Source organism: Terrapene carolina, unplaced genomic scaffold, assembly GCF_002925995.2.
Source record: "Terrapene carolina triunguis isolate 2854851 unplaced genomic scaffold, T_m_triunguis-2.0 Scaffold96, whole genome shotgun sequence".
Classification (NCBI taxonomy): Eukaryota; Metazoa; Chordata; order Testudines; family Emydidae; genus Terrapene; species Terrapene triunguis.
In genome coordinates this window covers 46,801,389-46,823,385 of record NW_020664447.1, presented here as the reverse complement: position 1 = coordinate 46,823,385, position 21,997 = coordinate 46,801,389, and the positions used below count along the sequence as shown (strand labels likewise).

General features: G+C 44.9%; 1 protein-coding gene across 2 annotated transcripts in view; it reads left to right on the top strand.

Moving 5' to 3' along the window:
* The window catches only part of FAM98B (family with sequence similarity 98 member B), a 68,353-nt gene that overhangs the window by 34,051 nt on the left and 12,305 nt on the right, over nucleotides 1-21,997 (top strand). The window contains exon 8 of one of the 2 annotated variants that reach the window (XM_024202059.2): nucleotides 13,720-13,813. In XM_024202059.2, the coding sequence (XP_024057827.2) occupies nucleotides 13,720-13,813 (94 nt within the window). Of the gene's footprint in view, nucleotides 1-13,719; nucleotides 15,162-21,997 lie in introns of those variants that run through there. The other variant, XM_024202058.3, reaches the window with a different exon arrangement.

Genomic DNA, 21,997 nt, shown 5'->3' with positions numbered 1-21,997 from the left:
CCCAGTGCAGTAGTCTGGGAGCTGACATTGTTTGTGAAGATAGAGCCAAAAAAAAGCATTGAGTACATTAGCTTTTTCCACATCCTCTGTCACTGGGTTGTCTCCCTCATTCAGTAAGGGGGCCCACACTTTCCTTGACTTTCTTCTTGTTGCTAACGTATCTGAAGAAACTCCTCTTAATATCTCTTGCTAGCTGCAACTCCAAGTGTGATTTGGCCTTCCTGATTTCACTCCTGCATGCCTGAGCAATATTTTTATACTCCTCTCTGGTCATTTGTTCAGTCTTCCACTTCTTGTAAGCTTCTTGTTTGTGTTTTAGATCAGCAAGGATTTCACTGTTAAGCCAAGCTGGTCACGTGCCATATTTACTATTGTTTCTACACATCAGGATGGTTTGTTCCTGCAAGCTCAATAAGGAGGTTGGTGTAGCACAGGCCATTACCCATACTACAGTTAGAACGTTCACAAGAAAGTCCATTAAGTGTAGATAGGCATCTTCCATTGTGAGTTAAGTGTTCTTTGATGGGCCATTTAACTTAAATAGTTCCTTCACAGTGTGCTGGCTAAATTCTTTGTGGGTGCTACCCAGAAGCAAACACATTTGAAATACATGTATAGAGCCAATACTCATAACTTCAAATACAAAAACGATACATGCATACAAATAGGATAATCATATTCAGCAAAACATAACTTTTGCATAGACCCCTTTCTTGACATTCTTTGTATAAGATTTGTTGTGATTATATAACAGTGGTGGCAACAGTGATCTACATGGTCATATTTTAATCAGATAACGTCACAGAAGTGTCATTTCTTTTGTCCATCTCATACTTTCCTAGTGCACTGGGGAAAGTGGCTTCTGTATACAGTAAAAGCTTGTTATTCAGCACTTTACCAACTGGAAAGCTTTAGAAACCGGCATTTCTGATCCCAATACAAATTTTCAATAGGGTTGCCTGGTGTCCAGTTTTCGACTGGAATGCCCAGTCTAAAAGGGACCCTGGTGGCTCTGGTTAGCATTGCTGAGAGCACAGCAAGCGGTGACATGTCACTGCTGCTCCTAGGTGGAGGAATGGCCAAGGGGGCTCTGTGCACTGCTCCTGCCCCGAGCACTGGCTCCGCAGCTCCCATTGGCCAGGAACTGCAGCCAATGGGAGCTGCGGGGCCGGTGCCTGTGGGCGGAGGCAGTGTGCAGAGCCCCCTGGCCACGCCTCCACCTAGGAGCAGCAGGGACATGTCGCTGCTTGCGGGGAGCCGCGGAGGTGAGCACCGCCGGGATCTGGCACCCTGAAACCCCTCCTGCACCCAAACCCCCTGCCCTAAGCTTCCTCCCGCGGTCAAACTCCCTCCTAGAGCCCATGGCCCACACTCCTTCCCACGCCCCAACCCATTAGTAAGTATAATTCCTAGTTAACTGGAATTTTTAACTAACCAGCACCCCCCATTCCTCCAAAGTGCCAGATAGCAAAGCTTTTTCTGTACTTCCCTCCTACCCCCACCACCTTTCTATTAATTCAGAAGGTGGTGAAGAACATAAGATAGGACAAGGCAAGGTTAATTTGAGTCACATGGCTTGGCAAGGACAAATGGTATATGGATATAGACCTGCTTCAGCTGTCAGGAGGAGTATTCTGACTGCTTCCCTTGTCTTTGTACCTGTTGTTGCAATAGTGTGGCAGAATTCTTCATCCGTATCCTCAGTCTCTTCATCTGATGGCCTGGCTTGTCAGACTCTGACTAGTGTTAGAACAATCCTATTCAGTAATGGTTCAGAATTATTGCTTACCTTTAGAAAGCATTCTGCAAGAAAATGATGTCACTTGCAGGGGGCTTGGTTTGTCTCTTATAATGCTGTGTAAATTTGAGTTGCAGTAACTGCTTCTGTTCTCTGTGTTTTGGAATATGTGATGTATCTAAAGCCTGAAGGGTTATCTGATTCCTCTCTGAATCCACTTGGTGGCTCTGTCAGCTTATTTTGTTTTTATGGATGGTAGATCATTATTTGTGCATGGTGCAGTTAAAAAGTTCTTTAAGGGGTTATGTAACAGGTATTCTTTCTTGGGAGATACTGTTGCAGCATGGGATCTTAAGTTTTGTTTGTGCTTATGAAGCTGCCTTTTGAAACCTTACCAAGAGTCTTTTTTCTTTATCTGTTAATATTGTTTATTATTTCTGTAACATCTGCTAGAAGGGTGAGTGAATTGCATGTATTGATGGCAGACCTGCCATTTACCATTTTTCATAGGAATAAACTGTTCCTTAGACCTGACCCAAAGTATAGTGTCCGAGTTTCACATCAGACGATAAATTTACCATTTTCCCCCCCAAAGCTAAACACTGTTAATGTGCAAGAGTCTGGAGGGCTAGAATCTGGGACCATGGAGCTCATGGGCTGCTGACACCTCTGCATCACTACTAGAGGCTATTCCTGGGGGAATACTGCATGCGTGCAGAATTCATGTCCCCTGCAGATTTTTTTTTCCTCCGGAGAAAATACATTCTGCCAGAGAGGCGCTGCAGTTACACCTTTCACCCATCAAGGGCTGCTGTGGCACCAGAACAGAGGGCAGCTGGCTCACGGACTGGCTCAGCCAGCCATGGAGAGGCTGCATTCCTCACAGTGCCCTGCCTGCGGGGCAGGCTGGGTTTCTGGGGGGAGGGGAGGGTGACACACAGACTGGGATTCAGAAGGGCTAGTCAGGGTGGATAGATTGGGACGGAGGCACAGGAGCTAGTGGGGTGACAGCATTGAGCCAGGGGTTGAATGGGAGTCGGGGTGCCGGGCCACATGAGGGAAGGGAGTGCAGGAACACATGGGGATGGGAGGAAGAGGGGGTAGCTAAGTGGGCATGCAGGGGACACATGGGGACAGGGAGACGGGTGGCTGAGTGGGGGTGCAAGGACATACGGGGACAGGGGCAGATGTGCCTGACTGAATGGAGAGGCTAGGGATCAGCCAGAGTCTGCATGGAGGAGGCTCCCTAACTACCCCCCCCACAAAAAAAAATAAACCAAACCAAACCCCTGTTTCATACTTCTTCTACCTACACCCAGCAATCCTTCAGGTTCATTCCCAGCAATTACTTCCCTTGCCCTCAGTTCCTCTGCTACCACTGACTCCCATAAGCCTTTGCACTGTTTCTGAGGTGTGCGGGAAATACGTTTCTTCTTTGAGTGATTGCTCATATTGATTCCAATTAGATGTGCGCATGGCGCGTGGACGGCCGTCGGAAAGTTTTTCCCCTAGCAGCATCCGTCAAGTCGGCTGTGGAGCTCCCTGGAGTGCTGCTCAATATATGACCCTGCCAACCCGGCGCCCCCTCAGTTCCTTCTTACCACCCATGATGGTTGTTGGAACTGTGGCGTCTTGCTTAGCAAGTTTTCCACATTTCCCTAGCTTGATTCTAATAGTAGTTGTTCTTTCTTGTAGTTTCTTTTTTGTTTTTTTGTTGTAGTTAGTAGCAGTTGGGTTGGGGGAGTTTCCCTCTGCTCTGAATGCTTTTCCTTGGGAGGGCTCTCATGCCCAAATCCCTGGGATTCGAACCCTGCAACAAGCCCATGCCAACGGGCGACCCCCATGATTCTTGTCTGAAATATCTGGAGGAGGCTCACCAAGCTGAAAAGTGCAGGATCTGCAAGGTTTTGTCCTAGGACCAAAAAGGAGTGGAACTTTCGTCTTAAGCAGCTCCTTATGGAGCCGGCATTTAGACCCCAGCCTCCTTCGGCACGGCAGGACCAGGCACTGGGTTCTTCGGTGCGCCAGGCACCGGCGGCAGTGGTGGAAGCAGGACTGCAGATGGACTCTGGCCGAGACCTGCAGCACCGCTGCTCCCTGGCGCCGAAACTGGTGGCATCGACCTGGCACCGCTCCGACACCGAAGTGGCACCGGAAGCAGGAGAAGAGTGGCTCTCCTATGCAGAGGCCCACCCCCCTGGAGCCAGCCAATGGGACGCGTTCCAGAGAGGAGCACCCGGGGGCAAAGGCTGTGGACGCGGCACTGTCGACTTCAGCCCCGCAAGGGGAGCCATTCAGTCTGGTGCCTTTGGACTCCCTGACCCACAGCATTGTGGAAGTACAGCTGCTGTCCACCCCGGACACCTTTTCGGCTGCGAGGGACCTCATCGCCATGACGGCACAGAGGTCTTTTATTGTCCGTGCCAAGCCTGTGGTGCCTCAGCATGTGGCACCGTCTCGAGGCAAGCCAGCATTGATCTGACCGTTGGTTGAACCTTGGCACCGTCGGTCGAACCTCGGCACTGCTCAGAGTCCTGGCACTGCTCTTCATTGCGGCGCCGGTCACACTCACAGCACTGGTTGGACTCATGGCACGGCTCCCGATCGCGTCGTTGCTCCCAATCGTGGCGCTGCTCCGTACGACCTTCATGGAGCAGGTCCTGAACTCAGCACCGGTCACAATACCATTCACCATCTCGGCACCGCTCCAGGTCCCGGCACCACTCCCCAGCCTCGCGATGCTGCTCTCCAGCTTCTCAGCGCCGTTCGCCGGAGCAGGTCCGCTCTGCACCGCCCTGGCCCTCACGGTCCCAATCCCATTCCTTGGGCTCAGAGATGGGGTCTCGGTATTCGGAGCAGGACTGGTGCTGGTCAGACCATGGACGCCATGATGTGGGGGCAGAGCCATGGCAGGCGCACTGGCAGGGACCCACTCAGTGGCCATTTTGGACCCAGTGGGCGTACCACCAGGCCCATGGTGCACAGTCTGGAGTTTCCTGCTCGGCCACATCTGAACCGAGGGTGCCAGAGGCCTCGGCCAGTCGGCCTACTCATAGGGGTGCGGAGGAGACGACGTGCCCCCTCCCCCCTCGGAACCCCTCCCAACTCCAGTGTCTGAGCCTGAGGCAGTCAGCGATACAGGGCATTGAGCTCCCATGGTGCAGGAAGGTCGAGATGACCCCTTCCCACCTTGGCCTCTTCGTCGTCCTCCCCTGACGAGGCTGTAGCAGGCACCTCCGTCTCTGGGCCGCCCCCCCATAGACAGCCGTGCCCACCAGGACCTTCTGCGCAGGGTGGCGCGCAACATGGGCCTGCGCTGAGGAAGTGGTGGAATTGGAGGACCTGGTGGTAGACATTTTGGCCCCGGAAGGTCCATCGAGGGTGGCCCTGCCCTTCATCAAGACCATTCAGGCCAATGCCAAAACCATCTGGCAGACCCCAGGCTCCATTCCCCCTACGGCCAAGGGGGTCGAACTCAAGTACTTCGTGCCCTCAAAGGAAGCACTTCAAGCCCCAGCAGCTGCAACAATGCTGCTATCCTCAGCCAAAGCAGAACTTCTACAGGTGGAGGGGATGGAATGGCAGAAGGAAGCCCTCCAACCGCCCATTGGGACAAGGCCAGGGCCCGACCAAACCATCGTTGGGTTCCAAGCAGGCCTTTTGAAGGGAGGCCCGGGGACGGCGTACCGGACTTAACCCCGGATTCTTCCCCACCCTTTTTGAATCGTTTATCCCACTTCCACTGTGCATGGTCCCAAATAACCTCGGACTGCTGGGTCCGTCACATGGTGGAAACAGGATACTCTGTCCAATTCTGTTCCTTCCCACCCTCCTTCCCCGGCCCTCTTCAGGGACCTCTCTCACAAGCAACTCCTTATTCAGGAGGTTCACGCGCTCCTTGCAGTGGAGGAGGTTCCATGGGAGCTAAGGGGCAAAGGGTTCTACTCCTGATATTTCCTAATCCCCAAGGCCAAAGGGGGCCTCCGGCCCATTCTGGACCTGCACGAGCTTAACAAATTCATGGTAAAGCATGGCCTCTGGCACGTACATGACCCGGCACGCCAGGCTCCGGCTCAGGCCGTTGCAGGCATGACTTGCCTCGGGCTACTGTCTGAGGCGCAACAGCTTGAATTCAGTGGTCACGGTGCCGGAACAGGTCCTTGCCTCCCTCTGCTGGTGTCTCGACCCCCAAGCGGTGTGCGGGGGAGTTCCCTTCCACAGCCCCAGCCTTCCTTGTCCCTGGTTATGGACGCATCAGCTATGGGGTGCGGGGCACATCTGGGGAACCTTCAGACTCAGGGCCTGTGGTCACAGAACGAGTTCTCCCTCTGTATCAACATCAGGGAGCTAATGGCGGTGCGCCTTACTTGCCAAGCCTTCCAGGCCCAACTGCAAGGTTGCTGCATGGCGGTTCTAACAGACAACACCAGGCCATGTTATACATCAACAAGCAAGGGGGGGCTTGTTCCTCCCCCCTCTGACAGGAAGCCATTCGACTGGGAGTTCTGCATAGCCAACTCTATTCACCTGGTAATGTCCTTTCTTCCAGGGATTCAGAACACGCTGGCAGACCGCCTCAGCAGGTCCTTCCATATGCACGAGTGGTCTCTCCGGCCGGATGTCGCACACCCCATCTTCCAAAGATGGAGGTTTCCCCAGGTCGACCTGTTTGCCACCCAATGCAACAGGAAGTGCCCAGTGTTCTGCTCCTTCCAGGGTCGCAGCCCGGGCTCCCTCACGGACACATTCCTGCTACCCTGGACAGGTCGCCTGCTCTACGCCTTTCCTCCGTTCCCTCTCATGCACAAAGTCCTACTCAGAATCCCTGGGGGGGGGGCAAAGGTGATTCTGATAGCTCCGGCGTGGCCTCGCCAGCACTGGTACACCACGCTGCTGGAGCTGTCAGTGGACGTACTGATCACGTTGCCTCTCCTCCCCGACCTACTCACTCAGGACCACGGTCGCCTCTGCCATCCTGACATATGGTCCCTCCACCTGGAAGCCGCATGGCTGAACCCCATGGAGCTTCTGTGTTCGGACCAAGTAAGAGAGGTCTTACTAGGCAGCAGGAAGCCCTCTACTAGAGCCACATATCTGGCAAAGTGGAAAAGATTTTCGTGTTGGTGTGACCAGCGCCACACACCCCCTGTACAGGCACCGGTACCCCTCATTTTGGAGTACCTCCTGCATGTGAATCAGCAAGGCCTGGAGGCGTCCTCCATAAGGGTTCACCTTGTTGCCATCTCGGCCTTCCACCCAGGCATGTCTGGCCACTCTGTCTTCGCCAACCCTATGGTTGGTCGCTTTCTCAAAGGCTTGGACCGTCTATACCCTCAGATCCGTCAGCCTATCCCTGCGTGGAATCTTAACCTGGTCCTTTCGAGGCTCTTGGGGGGGCCCCCATTCGAACTGCTGGCCTCGTGCTCCCTCCTGTATCTCTCCTGGAAGACAGCCTTTCTGGTCGCCATTTCGTCCACGAGACACGTCTCCGAGCTTGAAGGTCCTCACCTCGGAACTGCCTTACATGGTCTTCCACAGGGATAAGGTGCAACTCAGACCACACCTGGCCTTGCTCCCCAAGATGGTGTCGAACTTCCACACCAGCCAGGACATATTCCTAACTGTCTTTTACCCGAAACCTCATGCTGGTCCCCAGGAACAGTGGCTGCATTCCCTCGATGTCCACAGAGCCCTAGCTTTCTACATCAAGTGCAATGAGCCGTTCAGGAAGTCGACCCAGCTATTCGTAACAGTGGCGGACCGGATCTCCTCTCAAAGAATATCCTCCTGGATCACGTCCTGCATCCGCACTTGCTATGAACTAGCAGGGGTGCCGACCCCAGCTCTTACCGCACACTCCACTAGAGCCCAGGCCTCGTCAGCGGTTTTCCTGGCCCAGGTGCTGATCCAAGAAATCTGCAGGGCGGCAACTTGGTCCTCGGTGCATACCTTCACCTTGCACTACGCCACCGTCCGGCACGCCAGGGATGATGCGGCCTTCGGTGCTACAATCAGCATTCCCTATCTCCAACCCCACTGCCTAGGTAAGGCTTGGGAGTCACCTAATTAGAATCGATATGAGCAATCACTCGAAGAAGAAAAAACGATTACTCACCTCTTGTAACTGTTGTTCTTCGAGATGTTACTCCTATCCATTCCAAACCCGCTCCCCTTCCCCTCTGTCAGAGTAGCCGGCAAGAAGGAACTGAGGGGGCGCCGGGTTGGCAGGATCATATATTGAGTGCCATGGAGGTGCCACTCCAGGAGGGCTCCACAGCCGACCGGACGGATGCTGCTAGGGGAAAAACTTTCCGAAGGCCGTGCACGCGCCATGCGCACATCTAATTGGAATGGATATGAGCAACACATCTCAAAGAACAACAGTTACAAGAGGTGAGTAACCACTTTTTCTGCATTGTAGTTTAAATGAATTACTACTCAGAGTTCTGTATTAATATGCCTAATAAGGAATCTATTTGTCAAAAAAAAATTCCTGAATCTTTTTTCTTGTCTGTATTGTTAGAGATGTTCTTGCTGACAAGTATTTTGAAATAAATGACCAAAATAATCAAAATTGGTGTGATTATAATGTGGTATTTTGACAAAATATGCAGAATTTTGCATAATATTAAAATATTGTGTGCAGAATTTTTAATTTTTTGGTGCAGAATTCCCCCAGGAATATAGAGGCTTAGGCTAGGAATCCCTGGGAGGACCTTCCAAAGCTAGGCTCAGCGGGAAGTAGCGCCCCACAGGGACTGATTGGCAGCCCCTCACAGCCCACTGATTGGCTGATACCAGTATGTAAACCAGGAAGCCATGGTGAGGAACAGTCTGAGCAACAACACAGACTGCCTGCCTGCTTCTGCTCCAGACTCCGCTAACATTAGACCCTAGACTCCAGCTTCCGACCCTAGTTCATCCTTGACCTTGCTCTCCAATTGATGTCTTTAATCTGGTGCCTGAACCCAATCTCCTGGTAACCTGACCTTGCTTGCCTCCTGATGCCTGACTCTCGGTCTGCCCTTTGGCCTGTCTTGGACTCTGACCTCTTGGCATCTGACTCCTGCTCCGACCACTAGGTCAGACTGCCCACATTCCGATCATGACACAGGGTCTGTAGAAAACCAGTACCAGCGACCGAGTTGTGGGTGGTTTGGCCTGGTGTTCGGGAACCTGAGGCCAAGGGGTAGGTCCAGAATCAGGAGCCAGGTGTCTGAGCCAAAAGTGGGAACTGGGGTCATACAAGAAACAGGAGCTGAAGCCAAGGGACACTGCTGAGTTGGAAGTCAGAGCCGGAGCAGTCAGTCACCAGGCCGACAGGGTTCAGGGACTGGAACAAGACAAGGGACAGGAGCCAGAAACAGGGCAGCGTTGAAGGCAGGAACTGGGGATGAAGCCGGGAGTCAGGAAGTGGACAGCAGGGTCCATAGTATCAGCTTGCCAGGATCCACCTTGTTGCACAGACGACTTCATGTGTCTCTTTTGTCTTTGAACTGTCCTCACCTAACAGATGAGCAGCAGACCAAAGGTCCCTCAAGATGAAGTTTCAAAGGCTGAATATGGAGATGGGAGTTTACAATCCCTTCCTCCAAGTATTTCCTAGGAATTCCACTTCAGACATATTGTCCCAAAAGATCACTCATGTTTGCTACATTGTTCAGCATAGTTTTTTGAAGCTCACGGTACTTCCTAGAGATCACCTTAATCCTGTCTTCCTCCTAAAGACGTTCCATACAGCCCCACAGTAATACATAAACAGTTGCATTTTTAATACAAAGTACTTAAACTTAATTCAATAAGATTTTTCCAGAATATTGCAGGAAATGGCCATAAATGTCACAAGAATCCTTAGTTGTATGCAGTGTTGTTGTATCCGTCTCGATCCCAGGATATTAGAGAAACAAGGTGGGTGAGGTAATATCTTTTTTTGGACCAACTTCTGTCGGTGCAAGAAACAAGCTTTTGAATTTGCAAAGAGCTCTTCTTCAGCTCTGGGAAACTTACTCAGGGCTTGTCTTCACGTACAGTGCTGTAGTGGTGTGCAGCTGAGCTGCTGTAGTGCTTTAGGCCTGGTCTACACTGGGGGGGGGGGGGAATTGATCTAAGATACGCAACTTCAGCTACGAGAATAGCGTAGCTGAAGTCGACGTATCTTGGATCGACTTAGAATCACTTCCGCCTCTCGCCGTGGTGGCGTTCCGGAGTCAACGGCAGAGCGATCGGGGATCAATTTATCGTGTCTACACTATACGCGATAAATCGATCCCCGATAGATCGATCCCTACCCGCCGATCCGGCGGGTAGTGTAGACATACCCTTAGTGAAGACATTACCATGCTGACGGGAGAGTTTCTCCCATTGGCATTGTTAATCCACCTCTCCGAGAGCCGGTAGCTATGTCAACAGGAGAAGCTCTCCCATAGTGCTATCTACACGGGGGGTTAGGTCAGTATAACTATGTTGCTATGGGGTGTTGATTTTTCACGCCCCTGAGTGACGTAGTCATACCGATATAGGTCTGAAATGTAGACCTGGCCTGAGTAAGTTTTCCAGACCTGAAGAAGAGCGCTATGTAAACTCGAAAGCTTGTTTCTCACACCGACAGAAGTTGGTCCAACAAAAGATATTATCTCACCCACCTTGTCTCTCATAAGAATCCTTATACATTTTCCAATTTCAGAAGCAGCTTCACTGGGTAGATTTCTCAAAGCCTTCCCTGGAAGCTAACAGGTGTGGTCCTGCTTTTTTGAAGCTACAGAGCAGAAGAAACCCATTGTAGAAATGGCAAGCCTGGATACTTCAAGAAAAAAACAATCAGATATCACTTTTTGATTCCCTAGGTTTGCTTCAAAATCTTCTAGTCAGTAGAGACTGTCAAAGTGGATTTGCACAGCCCTGCAAGGAATCTTGAGCAATCTGAAGAGCATCCAAACATTTTCTTGCAAGGAGGACCTCAGAGAAAAACTGAATTTGTCATTGGTCATCAGTGCTCATTGTAGCTTCACTAACAGGGACTCAAGTCACAAGAGATGTTAGTGTACATTGTTTCTTGAGTAGGAGAAACTTTGTTGAGATGATTCTTTTTATGAACTAGTGAAATGAAGTGAATTTCCAGATTGCTCAACCAACAGAATTTGAAATTGGGACTGTGAGGAACTGAGGCTTAATATTATTGAGGCGCTTGTCTGATCAATGTAAATTGTCAGATATTTTGAAATCACAGTTGAGAATAAATATGCTTTTCACAATTTGTGTAACTATTTAATGAAAGTGGTCTCCATGATTAAGAAATATTATGGTCATAATTACTTGCAAATGAGTTATTCGGACCATATACTATACTCTGTGATGAAATCGTAATGGAAAAAAGATTCTCACTTTTTAACTGCTCACCAAAATCATAAAATGACATGAACTTTAATCAGAAAATAGCTTGCTATTGAAACTATTCATATTTAATTTTTTTATACCTTGCTAAATCCAGCTTTGGATGGTTCCCCCACCTGCCTCCTGTTTAAATGACTTTGTTTATTTCTGACAGTTTGTTTCCACCAATTTCTTTTGTAACATCTAATTCTGCTGCCTAATTAGAAATCAGATTGTCTGGGGAATATTATTTTTGTACATATTTATTGTTGATAGATCGTTGGTTCATTTTAGTAGTGACAAGTGTTTAACAGTGTAAAGCCCCAAAGCTGTAAAGGGATCTCCATGGGGTTTATAGTCTATTTCAGGACTTGTAGCTAAATGTAGTAGCCAATATGTCCAAATGCATTATTAATTCTTGGTACTTTATTTACAACAATGGGCCCCAATTATGCACATGCTTAACTTTACATTTGTCTGAAGTTAAGCATATGCATAAGTGCTTCTAGGATGAAGGCCTTAGCTACTAAATATCAGGTTTTTGTAATTCCTTCCATCACAGGAATATTATGCATACCATAACAGCTAAGGATTTAAAACAGTTTTCATTACGGCCCAATGTTCTGAGATTTATAACTCATTGTTAAATTTAAAACTTTTTGTTGAAACTAGGCACAACAGGCGTCTACGGGACTGAAATTCTTACTACAAAATTAAAAAATATATATATTGTGGTTTACCTATGTAAATGTGATAGCTACATATGAATGATGAAACTCAAATACTGCAAACATTGTTATTAGTTTGTTATAATTTTTTTCATAATTACTCAAATGAAGATGAAACAAATTACTTCTTAACCACCTATCTACAAACTTCCAAAGCCTTCTTAGAAGGAATACATAATCACCACTACAGTTCCCATATTTCTTATTTATTTTAGGGGTAAGTTGGAATCTTGCTGAGGATTCCTATTTGATGTGAATTGCAGTGATGGGTGGAGCAAAGGGGGCAGATTGCTGAGGGTTTGGAAAGTAGAAGCAGATGGGATGGGGTGCAAATGGAGTAAGGTAGTAGTTGCAGGGTGCAGCAGCCAGTTGAAAGGAATGGGTATTGCAGGTTGGACACAGGCAGACTTAGGGGAGGGCTGGCTTTGGAATACTTGGGAAGTGGGTGGTTTGGTTAGATCATGAAGTATGCGTGGGTCAAAAGAGCAAGAAACTGAGAAGCAGCAGGAGAGGGGCAGATCGAGAGAGTGAGCTGGAGACAAGAGGAGACATTAGATTTGGATCAGGCAGTGTCCTGAATAGTAATGAAAGAGTAAGGGTATGTCCATACTAGCCATCGGATCAGCGGGCAGCGATCGATCCAGCGGGGGTCGATTTATCACGTCTAGTCTAGACACGATAAATCAACCCCCAGCGCTCTCCCGTCGACTCCTGTGCCCCACCGCTGCAAGAGGCGCAGGTAAAGTCGACGGGGGAGCAGCAGCAGTCGACTCACCGCAGTGAAGACACCACCGTGAGTAGATCTAAGTACGTCGACTTCAGCTACGTAGCTGAAGTTGCGTAACTTAGATTCCTTCCTCCTCCCCCCAGTGTAAACCAGGCCTTAGACTCAAGGGTTGTATGTCAAACAAGACTGATATGTCCCTTTGGCATCAGAGTGATCCCAGGACATCACGTAAGTGGCCAACTGGAATCCAAGGGTTTACATGACACATGCTTCCTTGTTTTTGTAAATACTATTTTAGTATACAGTATATGCTATTTTGACAGAGTGTGATCTGAGTAGCTTGCATGTTGGTATACATTGTGTGGGGTTGGGAGGGAACCTCTGAAAGCAAGAAAATTATCAACAGGCTACTTGGGTAACTAAAACTCATGTCTTTCTGCATGACCGTTTTAGATGTAAGCTGACTAGAGTACAGTGTCTCTTCATGTTAGAATGATAACATGCTGTGTGAATATTTTTTCCCAATAATGTTTTCTTTGTACATCAGTTCATGTCAAGTGAATCTCAAGATAACACTTTTCACTGGAAGGTGCTACTATAGCATTGCATTATGGACTTGGTTGCTTTTTCAGTTCTCTGCACTGCATCAGTAATGCCTGATTGAAAAGAGAGCAATGAACCATTCTATAGTTGCATATGGTTACCAGTTTTGTCAGATCATATATGCTACCCACTGTAGCTGTCAGTGCAGTATTTTCTGATGGGATTTGAACGATGTTTGCCATTCTGGTTGAATTTAAATAGCATCATAATATAAGGATTAAGGAGCCATGAGCATTGATAGCCCTTATGTAACACCTTTGATTAAAAAAATCTCAACGCTCATTATAAACAACTAAACCTGACCACCCTAGGCAGTATCTAGCTGGTGGTACTGGTGGAAGACTGACTCTGAGAGGCTGTCTATTGTCACATGGCAAGTCTGTGGCAGACATGGGATGATAACTTGGAAGTCCTAACTCCCACAGATCACTCTGGGTAGGATTGCATTCCCTGTGATGAGTAGGCACGTGCTCTTCATCCACAAGATAACTTCTACATCCTTTCAGCAGCCTTATTATTATTTAAACATAAGCATTGTGTATTTCTCTACGCAGGTCCTGATGGGGAGAGTGCCAGACCGTGGAGGCAGACCAACTGAGATTGAGCCACCACCTCCTGAAATGCCCCCTTGGCAGAAGAGACAAGAAGGTGGTGGGAGGGGTGGTTGGGGGGGAGGAGGTGGTGGTGGTGGGAGGGGTGGTTGGGGGGGAGGAGGTGGCAGAGGAGGTGGTGGTGGTAGAGGTGGAGGTGGTTTCCAAGGACGGGGAGACTATGGAGGCAGGGGGGGTTACAGTGGCAGAGGCGGCTATGGAGATCCATATGGTGGAAGGGGAGGAGGATATAGAAGATACTAACAACAACATTGTAAATACTAATAACTGACAAAACATGGTTGTGATATTTACTGGTAGCGAGAGGTGTGTATATTAGCAATGGTTTAGTGTTATGATAGGAAAGTTAATTATGATCTCTTTATTAATGAATCACTGCATTTGATCCCTGATATTATTTAATCCTGTTAGTCAACTGAACATTTTTTTTATATCGAAATGTGATGTCTTAAAGTAGTCCTCTTTTTGCACTGCTCATGTGTGTATTCTTAAACAGTTTGGTTTTTTAAATAACAAACTTCAGAAAAGTGAATAGAAACAATGAATTTTTCTTTTTTCAATGTTACTATTTTATGTTCAGACCTCTTTAATTATTGCCTGTCATATCCAGAATACAGGAAATGATTTAGGAGGCATTTGGCTTTGTAGGCCATACTTAGTTTTATATGCTTTAAAAGGACTGTAGAATGCTGGTTCCTGCTTCTTGTCTTTTCAGTCCTCTGTATGGAACAATTGAAAAAAATGTAACATCAGAAGTAAATCTAAAATACTCTAAAAATTTTAAAACAAAAAAACTTCATTGTTTCCAAGTGATGTATTGAATCCATGCTATTCCATGGTCAACAAAACAAGGCTATGCTGTATTTATATATAATGTATACAAATATTTCAAAGCCAAAAACTTGCATTGTAAAAACTGATTTGTGATGAGCCTTGATAGGTAAAATGAAAATGATCTGCTAAAAGTGGCATTCTATGAACCTTACTTTAAAATCAGACCCTGTTACCTGTGATGAAAAATTTCCCCAACCATCTAACACCTAGCCAGCTGGTCACTTACACGGTCTTCTGTAACACATAAGCCCCAGAAGGCTGAGTAAGATGACTGTGCCCTGAACTGTCCTGTTGAGAAGGAAGTCAGTCACAGGCTCTGTGTCTGGTAGTTGGTCAGTGGGCAAGGGGAGCTCACAATGTCCTTCTGCCACCTCCCCAAAAATAATTTCAGTTGCAAGGATGAGATCCTTTTTCTCCTCCTTTGCCTCCTGCCCCAAAACACTACTCCACTCATTCTTTGTATCAGTTTGGGTGCTCTCATTTTGATTGAAATTGGTGAGGATCATAATCATGTAGGATTTTTAGAGATGTATATGGCCCTATTATTTGGCCCTATTATTTGGCCCTATTGGCTCCACTGTCTCCTAAGTGCTTGGAAGTGACACAAATTAACCAGAAAAGGGCACTCTTATTTGGAAATAAGTGTGTCCATGGGGTAATTATAGCAGTATAATTATAACAGTAAATATCCCTATGTAGACAAGTCCTAACTTCCAATTTATAGCTGTCAGCTAGAGAGAGACCTTTAGGTTGTCCAGCCTATTTACTCCCCAGCTGTCGGCCAGCTTAGTGGGGAGGCATTAGACATGTGTCTACTCTTGAGACGAGTCCCCAGGGTCTGATTACCATGAATAACATCTGAGTTGAGCAGAATCAGAGCCTTTCCTTGGGAAAGGGGAGTAACTTACGTGGCTGAGGCCAAGAAGAAAGTCTCTCAAAACGGGGAGGGAGCAGTGTCCCTGACTACAGAGCACAGAAAACGTGAAGAGTTTCCATAGCCTATGTAGCTGCAGTAGTAACTTTAAGCTGAATAGGGCCTGCTTTTTGTTTTTATGTGCTAGAGTTCTGAGGCTGGATCCTTCTTTATTAACTTCTCATGAATGTCCCAGCCTAATATATTCTGGTTCTGGGGTCCCATATGGGTCCCCTTGACTCCAGCAGGAGCCTCATGTACATGTATTTGCGCCAAAATATGGCCCAAGGCTATATTCAACATTAAAAATTATTCTCTCTCCCTCAAATATCTTCCTCTAATCTTGTAAGATTAGTTATAACAACACTTCTGTTGTTTTTTTTAAACTCCTTATTTGAACTTTTCCTTTAGACTGAATGTAGTTTTTCCCAGTCCTGACCTCCTATCCTGCCTGGAGAATGGCTGAGAGCACTACTTAGGACATCTGTGGCAGAAGTGAGCTAAACAGTACTGAAGGAAAACGGTACTTCCCTTTGCTTCCACTTCGAGGTCAGCTTGGTGTGAGCAGAGAACCCTTGAATCCTACAGTAATGGGGTCATGAGCAACCAAAGGGCACTGTTTTGAAAAAGCTGTTCATAGAATTAGGAAAGTGATTTTTTCATCAGCAGCTCCTGGCCTACTGTAGCTGTCAGCTGACTGTTTCACTCCGCTTCTGGCACTACACAACATCACCACCAGTTCCTCTCCTGCACATGCTTCTTGTGTTAGATGGGAGTCACTGACAGCCTCCTGCTGCATTAGAGAGAGCAGTAGGTAGGGAGTGTGGAGAGCAGTGTTTCCAGGTATTCTTAGCTTAGCTCTGCCCTGTCAGATACTTCGGTCAGGATGGGGACAAAAGTTCAATACAGAACTCTGCTGTCCTCAAACTGGCTCTGTAGAAGAACAACCAGGAGGGAAAGGGAAGGAAGGGAACAGTTTTCCTTTCTCTCACACAGTCCCTAAGCTGAAATTCTGCCTGTTTGTCCCAACGTAGTGTTTTGATGACTTCTGCTACAAAGGACATCTGAATAGCACCAAGAGGCCGAGGCTAGGAAAATCTGGCTTGTCTATATGCTATGATTGCAACAGTTTAAGTAAAAGTGAAATATCTTACTGATTTTTAGTTAAACAGGCACAGCTTTGCGTGTGTAGCCACTCTTACATTGGTTTTGAACTAGCTTAGCATGCCTGGGACAGGATTGACATAAATCAGACAGACATAAATCAAGTTTAAACCCATGTAAGAGTGGCCACACAAAGTCGTACCAATTTAACTAAATCGGTGCAACATCACACCTTTAGTTATATCAGTGCACCTTCAGCATGTAGACCAGACCTAAAACAGATCTAAAATAAAAGTGAAATAAATTGGGGTTTTTTAATTTGCCCATTGAAACTTTCTTATAACCTTGCAAAATCTGAAGCATTAAGAAAGTAAAATGAACAAGTACGCACATTTCAAAGATTACATTATTTTGTGTCTCCCCTGTTCAGTATGTATGTTTTTAACTTTCAAAAGATGCAATAAAATCTTCTAAAAATAGATTTGATTTAAACCTGTTCTCAAAATCTTTTTTTATGTTTCCGTCCTGAACAATGAATTTTCAAGACTTTGGTTTTGAGTAAATACAGCTTGTGTTTTGGGAGGGTAATATGGATTTTGTTGTATATGTTTGTGAACATTTGGGGTTTTTTTTTAATGTTCTCATTTAGTGATCATCCATCCAAAATGTGGGGGTGGGAGGGTTGTTTGAGAGTGGGGGGAAAAAATTATTTTCAGGATTTAAGAAAACACTTTAATAGCTGTGAACACGGAAAAATAAAGTACTGTATTTAAAGTTTGTTTGCGTCTTTTATACAGTGTGGTTTAGATCATCTGTCATAAGTTGCTTCTGTATGTTAAAGAATGGTCTCCTATTGGTAGCTTGCAAGAATGGAAGAACTAACTTTGAGTTAATGGGAAGAAAACAATATCTTGAGGTCTGCCATTTTGAATTCTTGAGACAGTTCTGCTCGCTCTGGTAGCCACTAACTTTAATTGAGCTGGAAGTGATGTGCTTTTTAAAGTATTTTATGAAAAATAAAAGCCTCACAAGAATTGGTGGGATGAATACATTAACACATTTCTGGGCAGGCTACTGCATTAGTCCAAATGGCATGATGTTTAATTTGTCTCCAGTTCTGTCCTTGAAAAGGAGACCGTTTTGAACATAAAGAGGAAAGCATAGCATGTTTGTATAGGTTTTTTTCCCCCCATGAAATAACTAATAGGCTTTAGCTATCCTGTGAAAACATAATGGAGGAAAGGCTCTTTAGTTTTACTGTTAAGATAAACTAGGTGAGGTCAATTACAAGTGGGATATGGTGCAACCTCACCTAGCTGCCTCAGCAAACACTACAAAAAAATTTCTCCTCTTAGGGTTTTACAGTGAGATAACTAATGTGCATCAGTTATCTTGCTGGAGGTAAAAAAGGCTTTATGTCAATGAAGACAAAGCCTTCCTGCCTGGAAGCTGTGTGTGTGGCAAAAGTCTTGGCCAACTGCAGAGTTTCAAGAAGTAACAGCTTTTGAGAAAACATAGTAACTTACATGAGTAAGCAGAGGTAGAGCTCAAAAGTAAGGATTGTAGTAGTTAACAATGGAAAAGACCATTCAGATGTCAATCTGTCCTCCATATGTGCATCAGATATTAGACTGAAGGAAGATGAATGGGAATGGAAGTGGTGAAAGAAATATCCTGAAGCTCATAGTTCATCATGCAGAGATGCTGATTTCAGAGTAGAGATTTTGTTGGATGTATTTTAGGCATCAGGCAAGTCTGCCAGAGAAAAAGGCTTTGGATGCTTATGGGACAAAATTACAATAGGCATTAATTCTGTTTTAGCAACTTTTATAATATAAATATTACACAAAGAAAACTTACTTATATGTAAAAAATCTTTACAATCTATACACTTGGTTTTTCAGTCAGTCTTCTTTAACATATATCTTCAGACAGAATTCTACAAATTACCACCACTATAGACGCCGAACAAATTTACAGAAACATTAATGCAGATTGCTACTATTGCAACATTTTCTTTGCTGTTTCCAACACATATAAGTTACTTTACAGTAATTATACTTGACTCCTCTACCTTAGGCAAATGGTAATAAATTTAGTCCCAGTTTGTTCTTGTACCAGTACTAACCAATCAACACTCCAAATGATTAGACTAGAAACCCAAGGACAAGCAATATTTCCTTTAAAGGGACACCATCAACTTAAAAAAAAAAAACCACCCAAAATTATACTTCTCTAAAAAAAAAAATTCTGTTTTTTTTTCTGTTTTTTTTTTTTTTTTAATCTTAATGCCTTAGCTACACTAGGGAAAGAAGTGGGTGTTTTTAAATTGGATAAGCCATGACATATTAACAAAATTTTAAGAGTTAAAACTTATCCAAACTAGTTTCTAGACAGCATCCAATTCTAATGTCAGCTAACACATTTCTAAAAACTCACCATTGTCCTTAGTCTAGACAAGGCCTACAATGACTAGAAATGAAAAATATTTCTATAAAGTTTGTTTTCAGTTTATTTACTTTGTGCTTTTTGCTTTTGTGTAGTCAGTTTCATTTTTCCCCCTGTTCAGTCAGTTTCTGTTGTTGGTATGGGTCTTTCACAGAGCAAGAGAGGATATAAAAATAGGAAAATATTAATATAAAACTGCAAACATTCACAGGAACTTAACGGGCAAATATATTACCTGAAACTACTATTAATGTCCTGAAATTTCCAGATTTCAGCTGCTTCTCTTTTGGTTGAATACTTTCAATATATGTGAAACAACCATACCTATCTTGTACAGTCTCCTGTAAATGGATCTGTCCCAGTCACTCAAATAATCCTTGTACAACCACTGAGTGTACAGTACACAGGGGAATGCTGGCCTGATACCTAATTCTCTCCCCTGAACTTTCCCCCCCCCCCCCCCATTTTTTGTGTGTTTGCTGGGATGAATGTACTTTGAAGCAGCTGACAATCAAGGCACAGGTGTAGCAGAGCCAAAATGGCAGCTGATTGACTGGATTTTAATATGAAACTAAGATGAAAATTTTTACTTGATGTGGAAAGCGGGGAGAGGCAGTCTAGCCAGTCCTTAAACAGGAGAGATTTGATTAGTTTTATTTCGGATCTATAACGTTTTGACATATGGTTTGAGCATTGGCCTGCTAAACCCAGCGTTGTGAGTTCAATCCTTGAGAGGGCCATTTAGGGATCTGGAGCAAAAATCTGTCTGGGGATTGGTCCTGCTTTGAGCAGGGGGTTGGACTAGATGACTTTCTAAGGTCCCTTCCAACCCTGATATTCTGTGACTCATATTTAGGCCCTTTTGATATCCTCATGATCAGTGCAGTGATACGTAGATGGGAAGGAAGACAATACTGCATGCACCAAAATGATAGAAGAAGGGAAAAGGAGAAGTTGAGATGGAGTTAAGAGAAAAATAAAACTGAGATTGCAAAAACCTTTCTTTCCAGAATCAGGACTTCATGTATGTGGTTTACAGGACAGAAGTGCTGGTTCAAACAGGGTCTGCAAATCTCATTCCAAACACACAATTTGCACCCCTTATGTTAGTTTATCGCACTGGGCCTGGATAAATCCCGTGTGTGTATTAAAATCCCATGGGATATCTGCCAAATTGTAATTTAAAGAGACTGTGAATTTAGCTTTTTTTTAATTATTATTCTACCTGTTATTAATGCCTTTGGTTGTCACAAGTCAAAGTTTAAACATGAAATTTTTTTGCTGTGTATGTTATAAAAAGTTACTGTAACATTTCACTTAATTTGGAGAAAAAGGTTAAGCTGCTAAATTTCACTTCTGTTTTGCATCAGTTTTACTGTGTGGTTCTCTTGCTTTAGGCACAATGGCTTTGTGGTTAGATTCACATAACTTCAGAGAACTCTTTAATTTTAAAACCTATTTCTATTCATATTCTATTACATGAAATCAGATTTTTATCATTTTAGCCCTAAAATTAGTTGACAGGGTTCTTTTAAGTAGATAGCCAGGTTCTTCAGGCTTTGTTTAATTTGCTGGATAATCTCCAAATATGTGACAATAGATGCAACATATATCTGGTTCATTCAGTATCTACAGATGTAAGAAAGCACAGACACTTTATATTTTAGTATCCACTAATCTTAAAATTGAAAGTCATCTTAGTCAGACTTGTAGAGCACTTTCCTTGCCTTAATTCTTTTCATAAAGAAAAAAAGAAATATGAAAGAGAGGGGGCAAAGCAAGTTTGCAAGCATGGTCCAAGATCAGTTGGGATTACTTTGTTGAACACAGACATGCAATTTATTATGCTTATCAGTTATCCTGGATAGTTCAAGTTTAGTGTATGAGTAACAGAAGCTGCACAGAGTTCACAGCTACTGATTAAAAAAAGTCACATCCATAACAATTATCTTTACATACTGTACATGTATTTACAGTCAGTAAAATAGCACTGGACCTACAAATCATTTTAGCTTATATCTCTGCTTGGTTTACCCAACAATAGAGATAGCAGCCCAAGATCCAAGTTCAAAACAAGAATTTAAAATTACAGAGTTTTACAAGTCGTTTCAACTGGACTTTTAAAACTTTTTTTTAAATAAAAGCTACATACACTTTATATTTAACAATTTAAATTGCTTTGATGGGGTAAATGTCCATTTATTACCATATACTTGAATGCAAATTACACATGCGATCTTTGTTTGGTCAGCTAAGACTTCAGTGTACAATAGACGACATATTCTTGTAAAGTAACTTATGAGATGTATTCTTGAAGAGCTCTGAGTAGATGTTGCACATGAATGTCTTCAGTTACACAAGTTTCTGATATTTAGTTGAATTCTATTTGATAACGGTTCCCCATTCAGTCAATGTGAACAATGTGTTATACAAGGTGAAAGTCTAATGAATCTCTTTGTCTTGAAACACAAACACAGTTTTCATCCTGGCCAGATGGATGTTAATCTGTCAATAATTTGAAAGACTATTCAGTTGCCTCTTAACAATATTTACACTTTCTTGCTTTAAAAGCAGACTGGGTTAAACTCACTCTAGCACCTTCAGCCAGGGAAAATTGACTGGCAAACACAGGATCCAGTCCTTGACTTTAGGGTGAGTACGGTGGAGGAGAGATCAAAGCGGCATTTGAACTGCTAGGTTTTGAGAGGGAAAATACTGAAGAAGGGGAGGATGCTAGTCCTCATAGGAGACAAAGCTATTGTATGGAGGCTCTTACTCCCACCTCCCAATTAAACATTACAACGTTCATACAGCATCTAGCACAACCGAGTCCTGGTCCATGACTGGGGCTCCTAGATGCAACTGCAATAATAATTAATATTGGTGAAATGCTGATGTCACCTCTGCCCCGGAGGGTGTAAT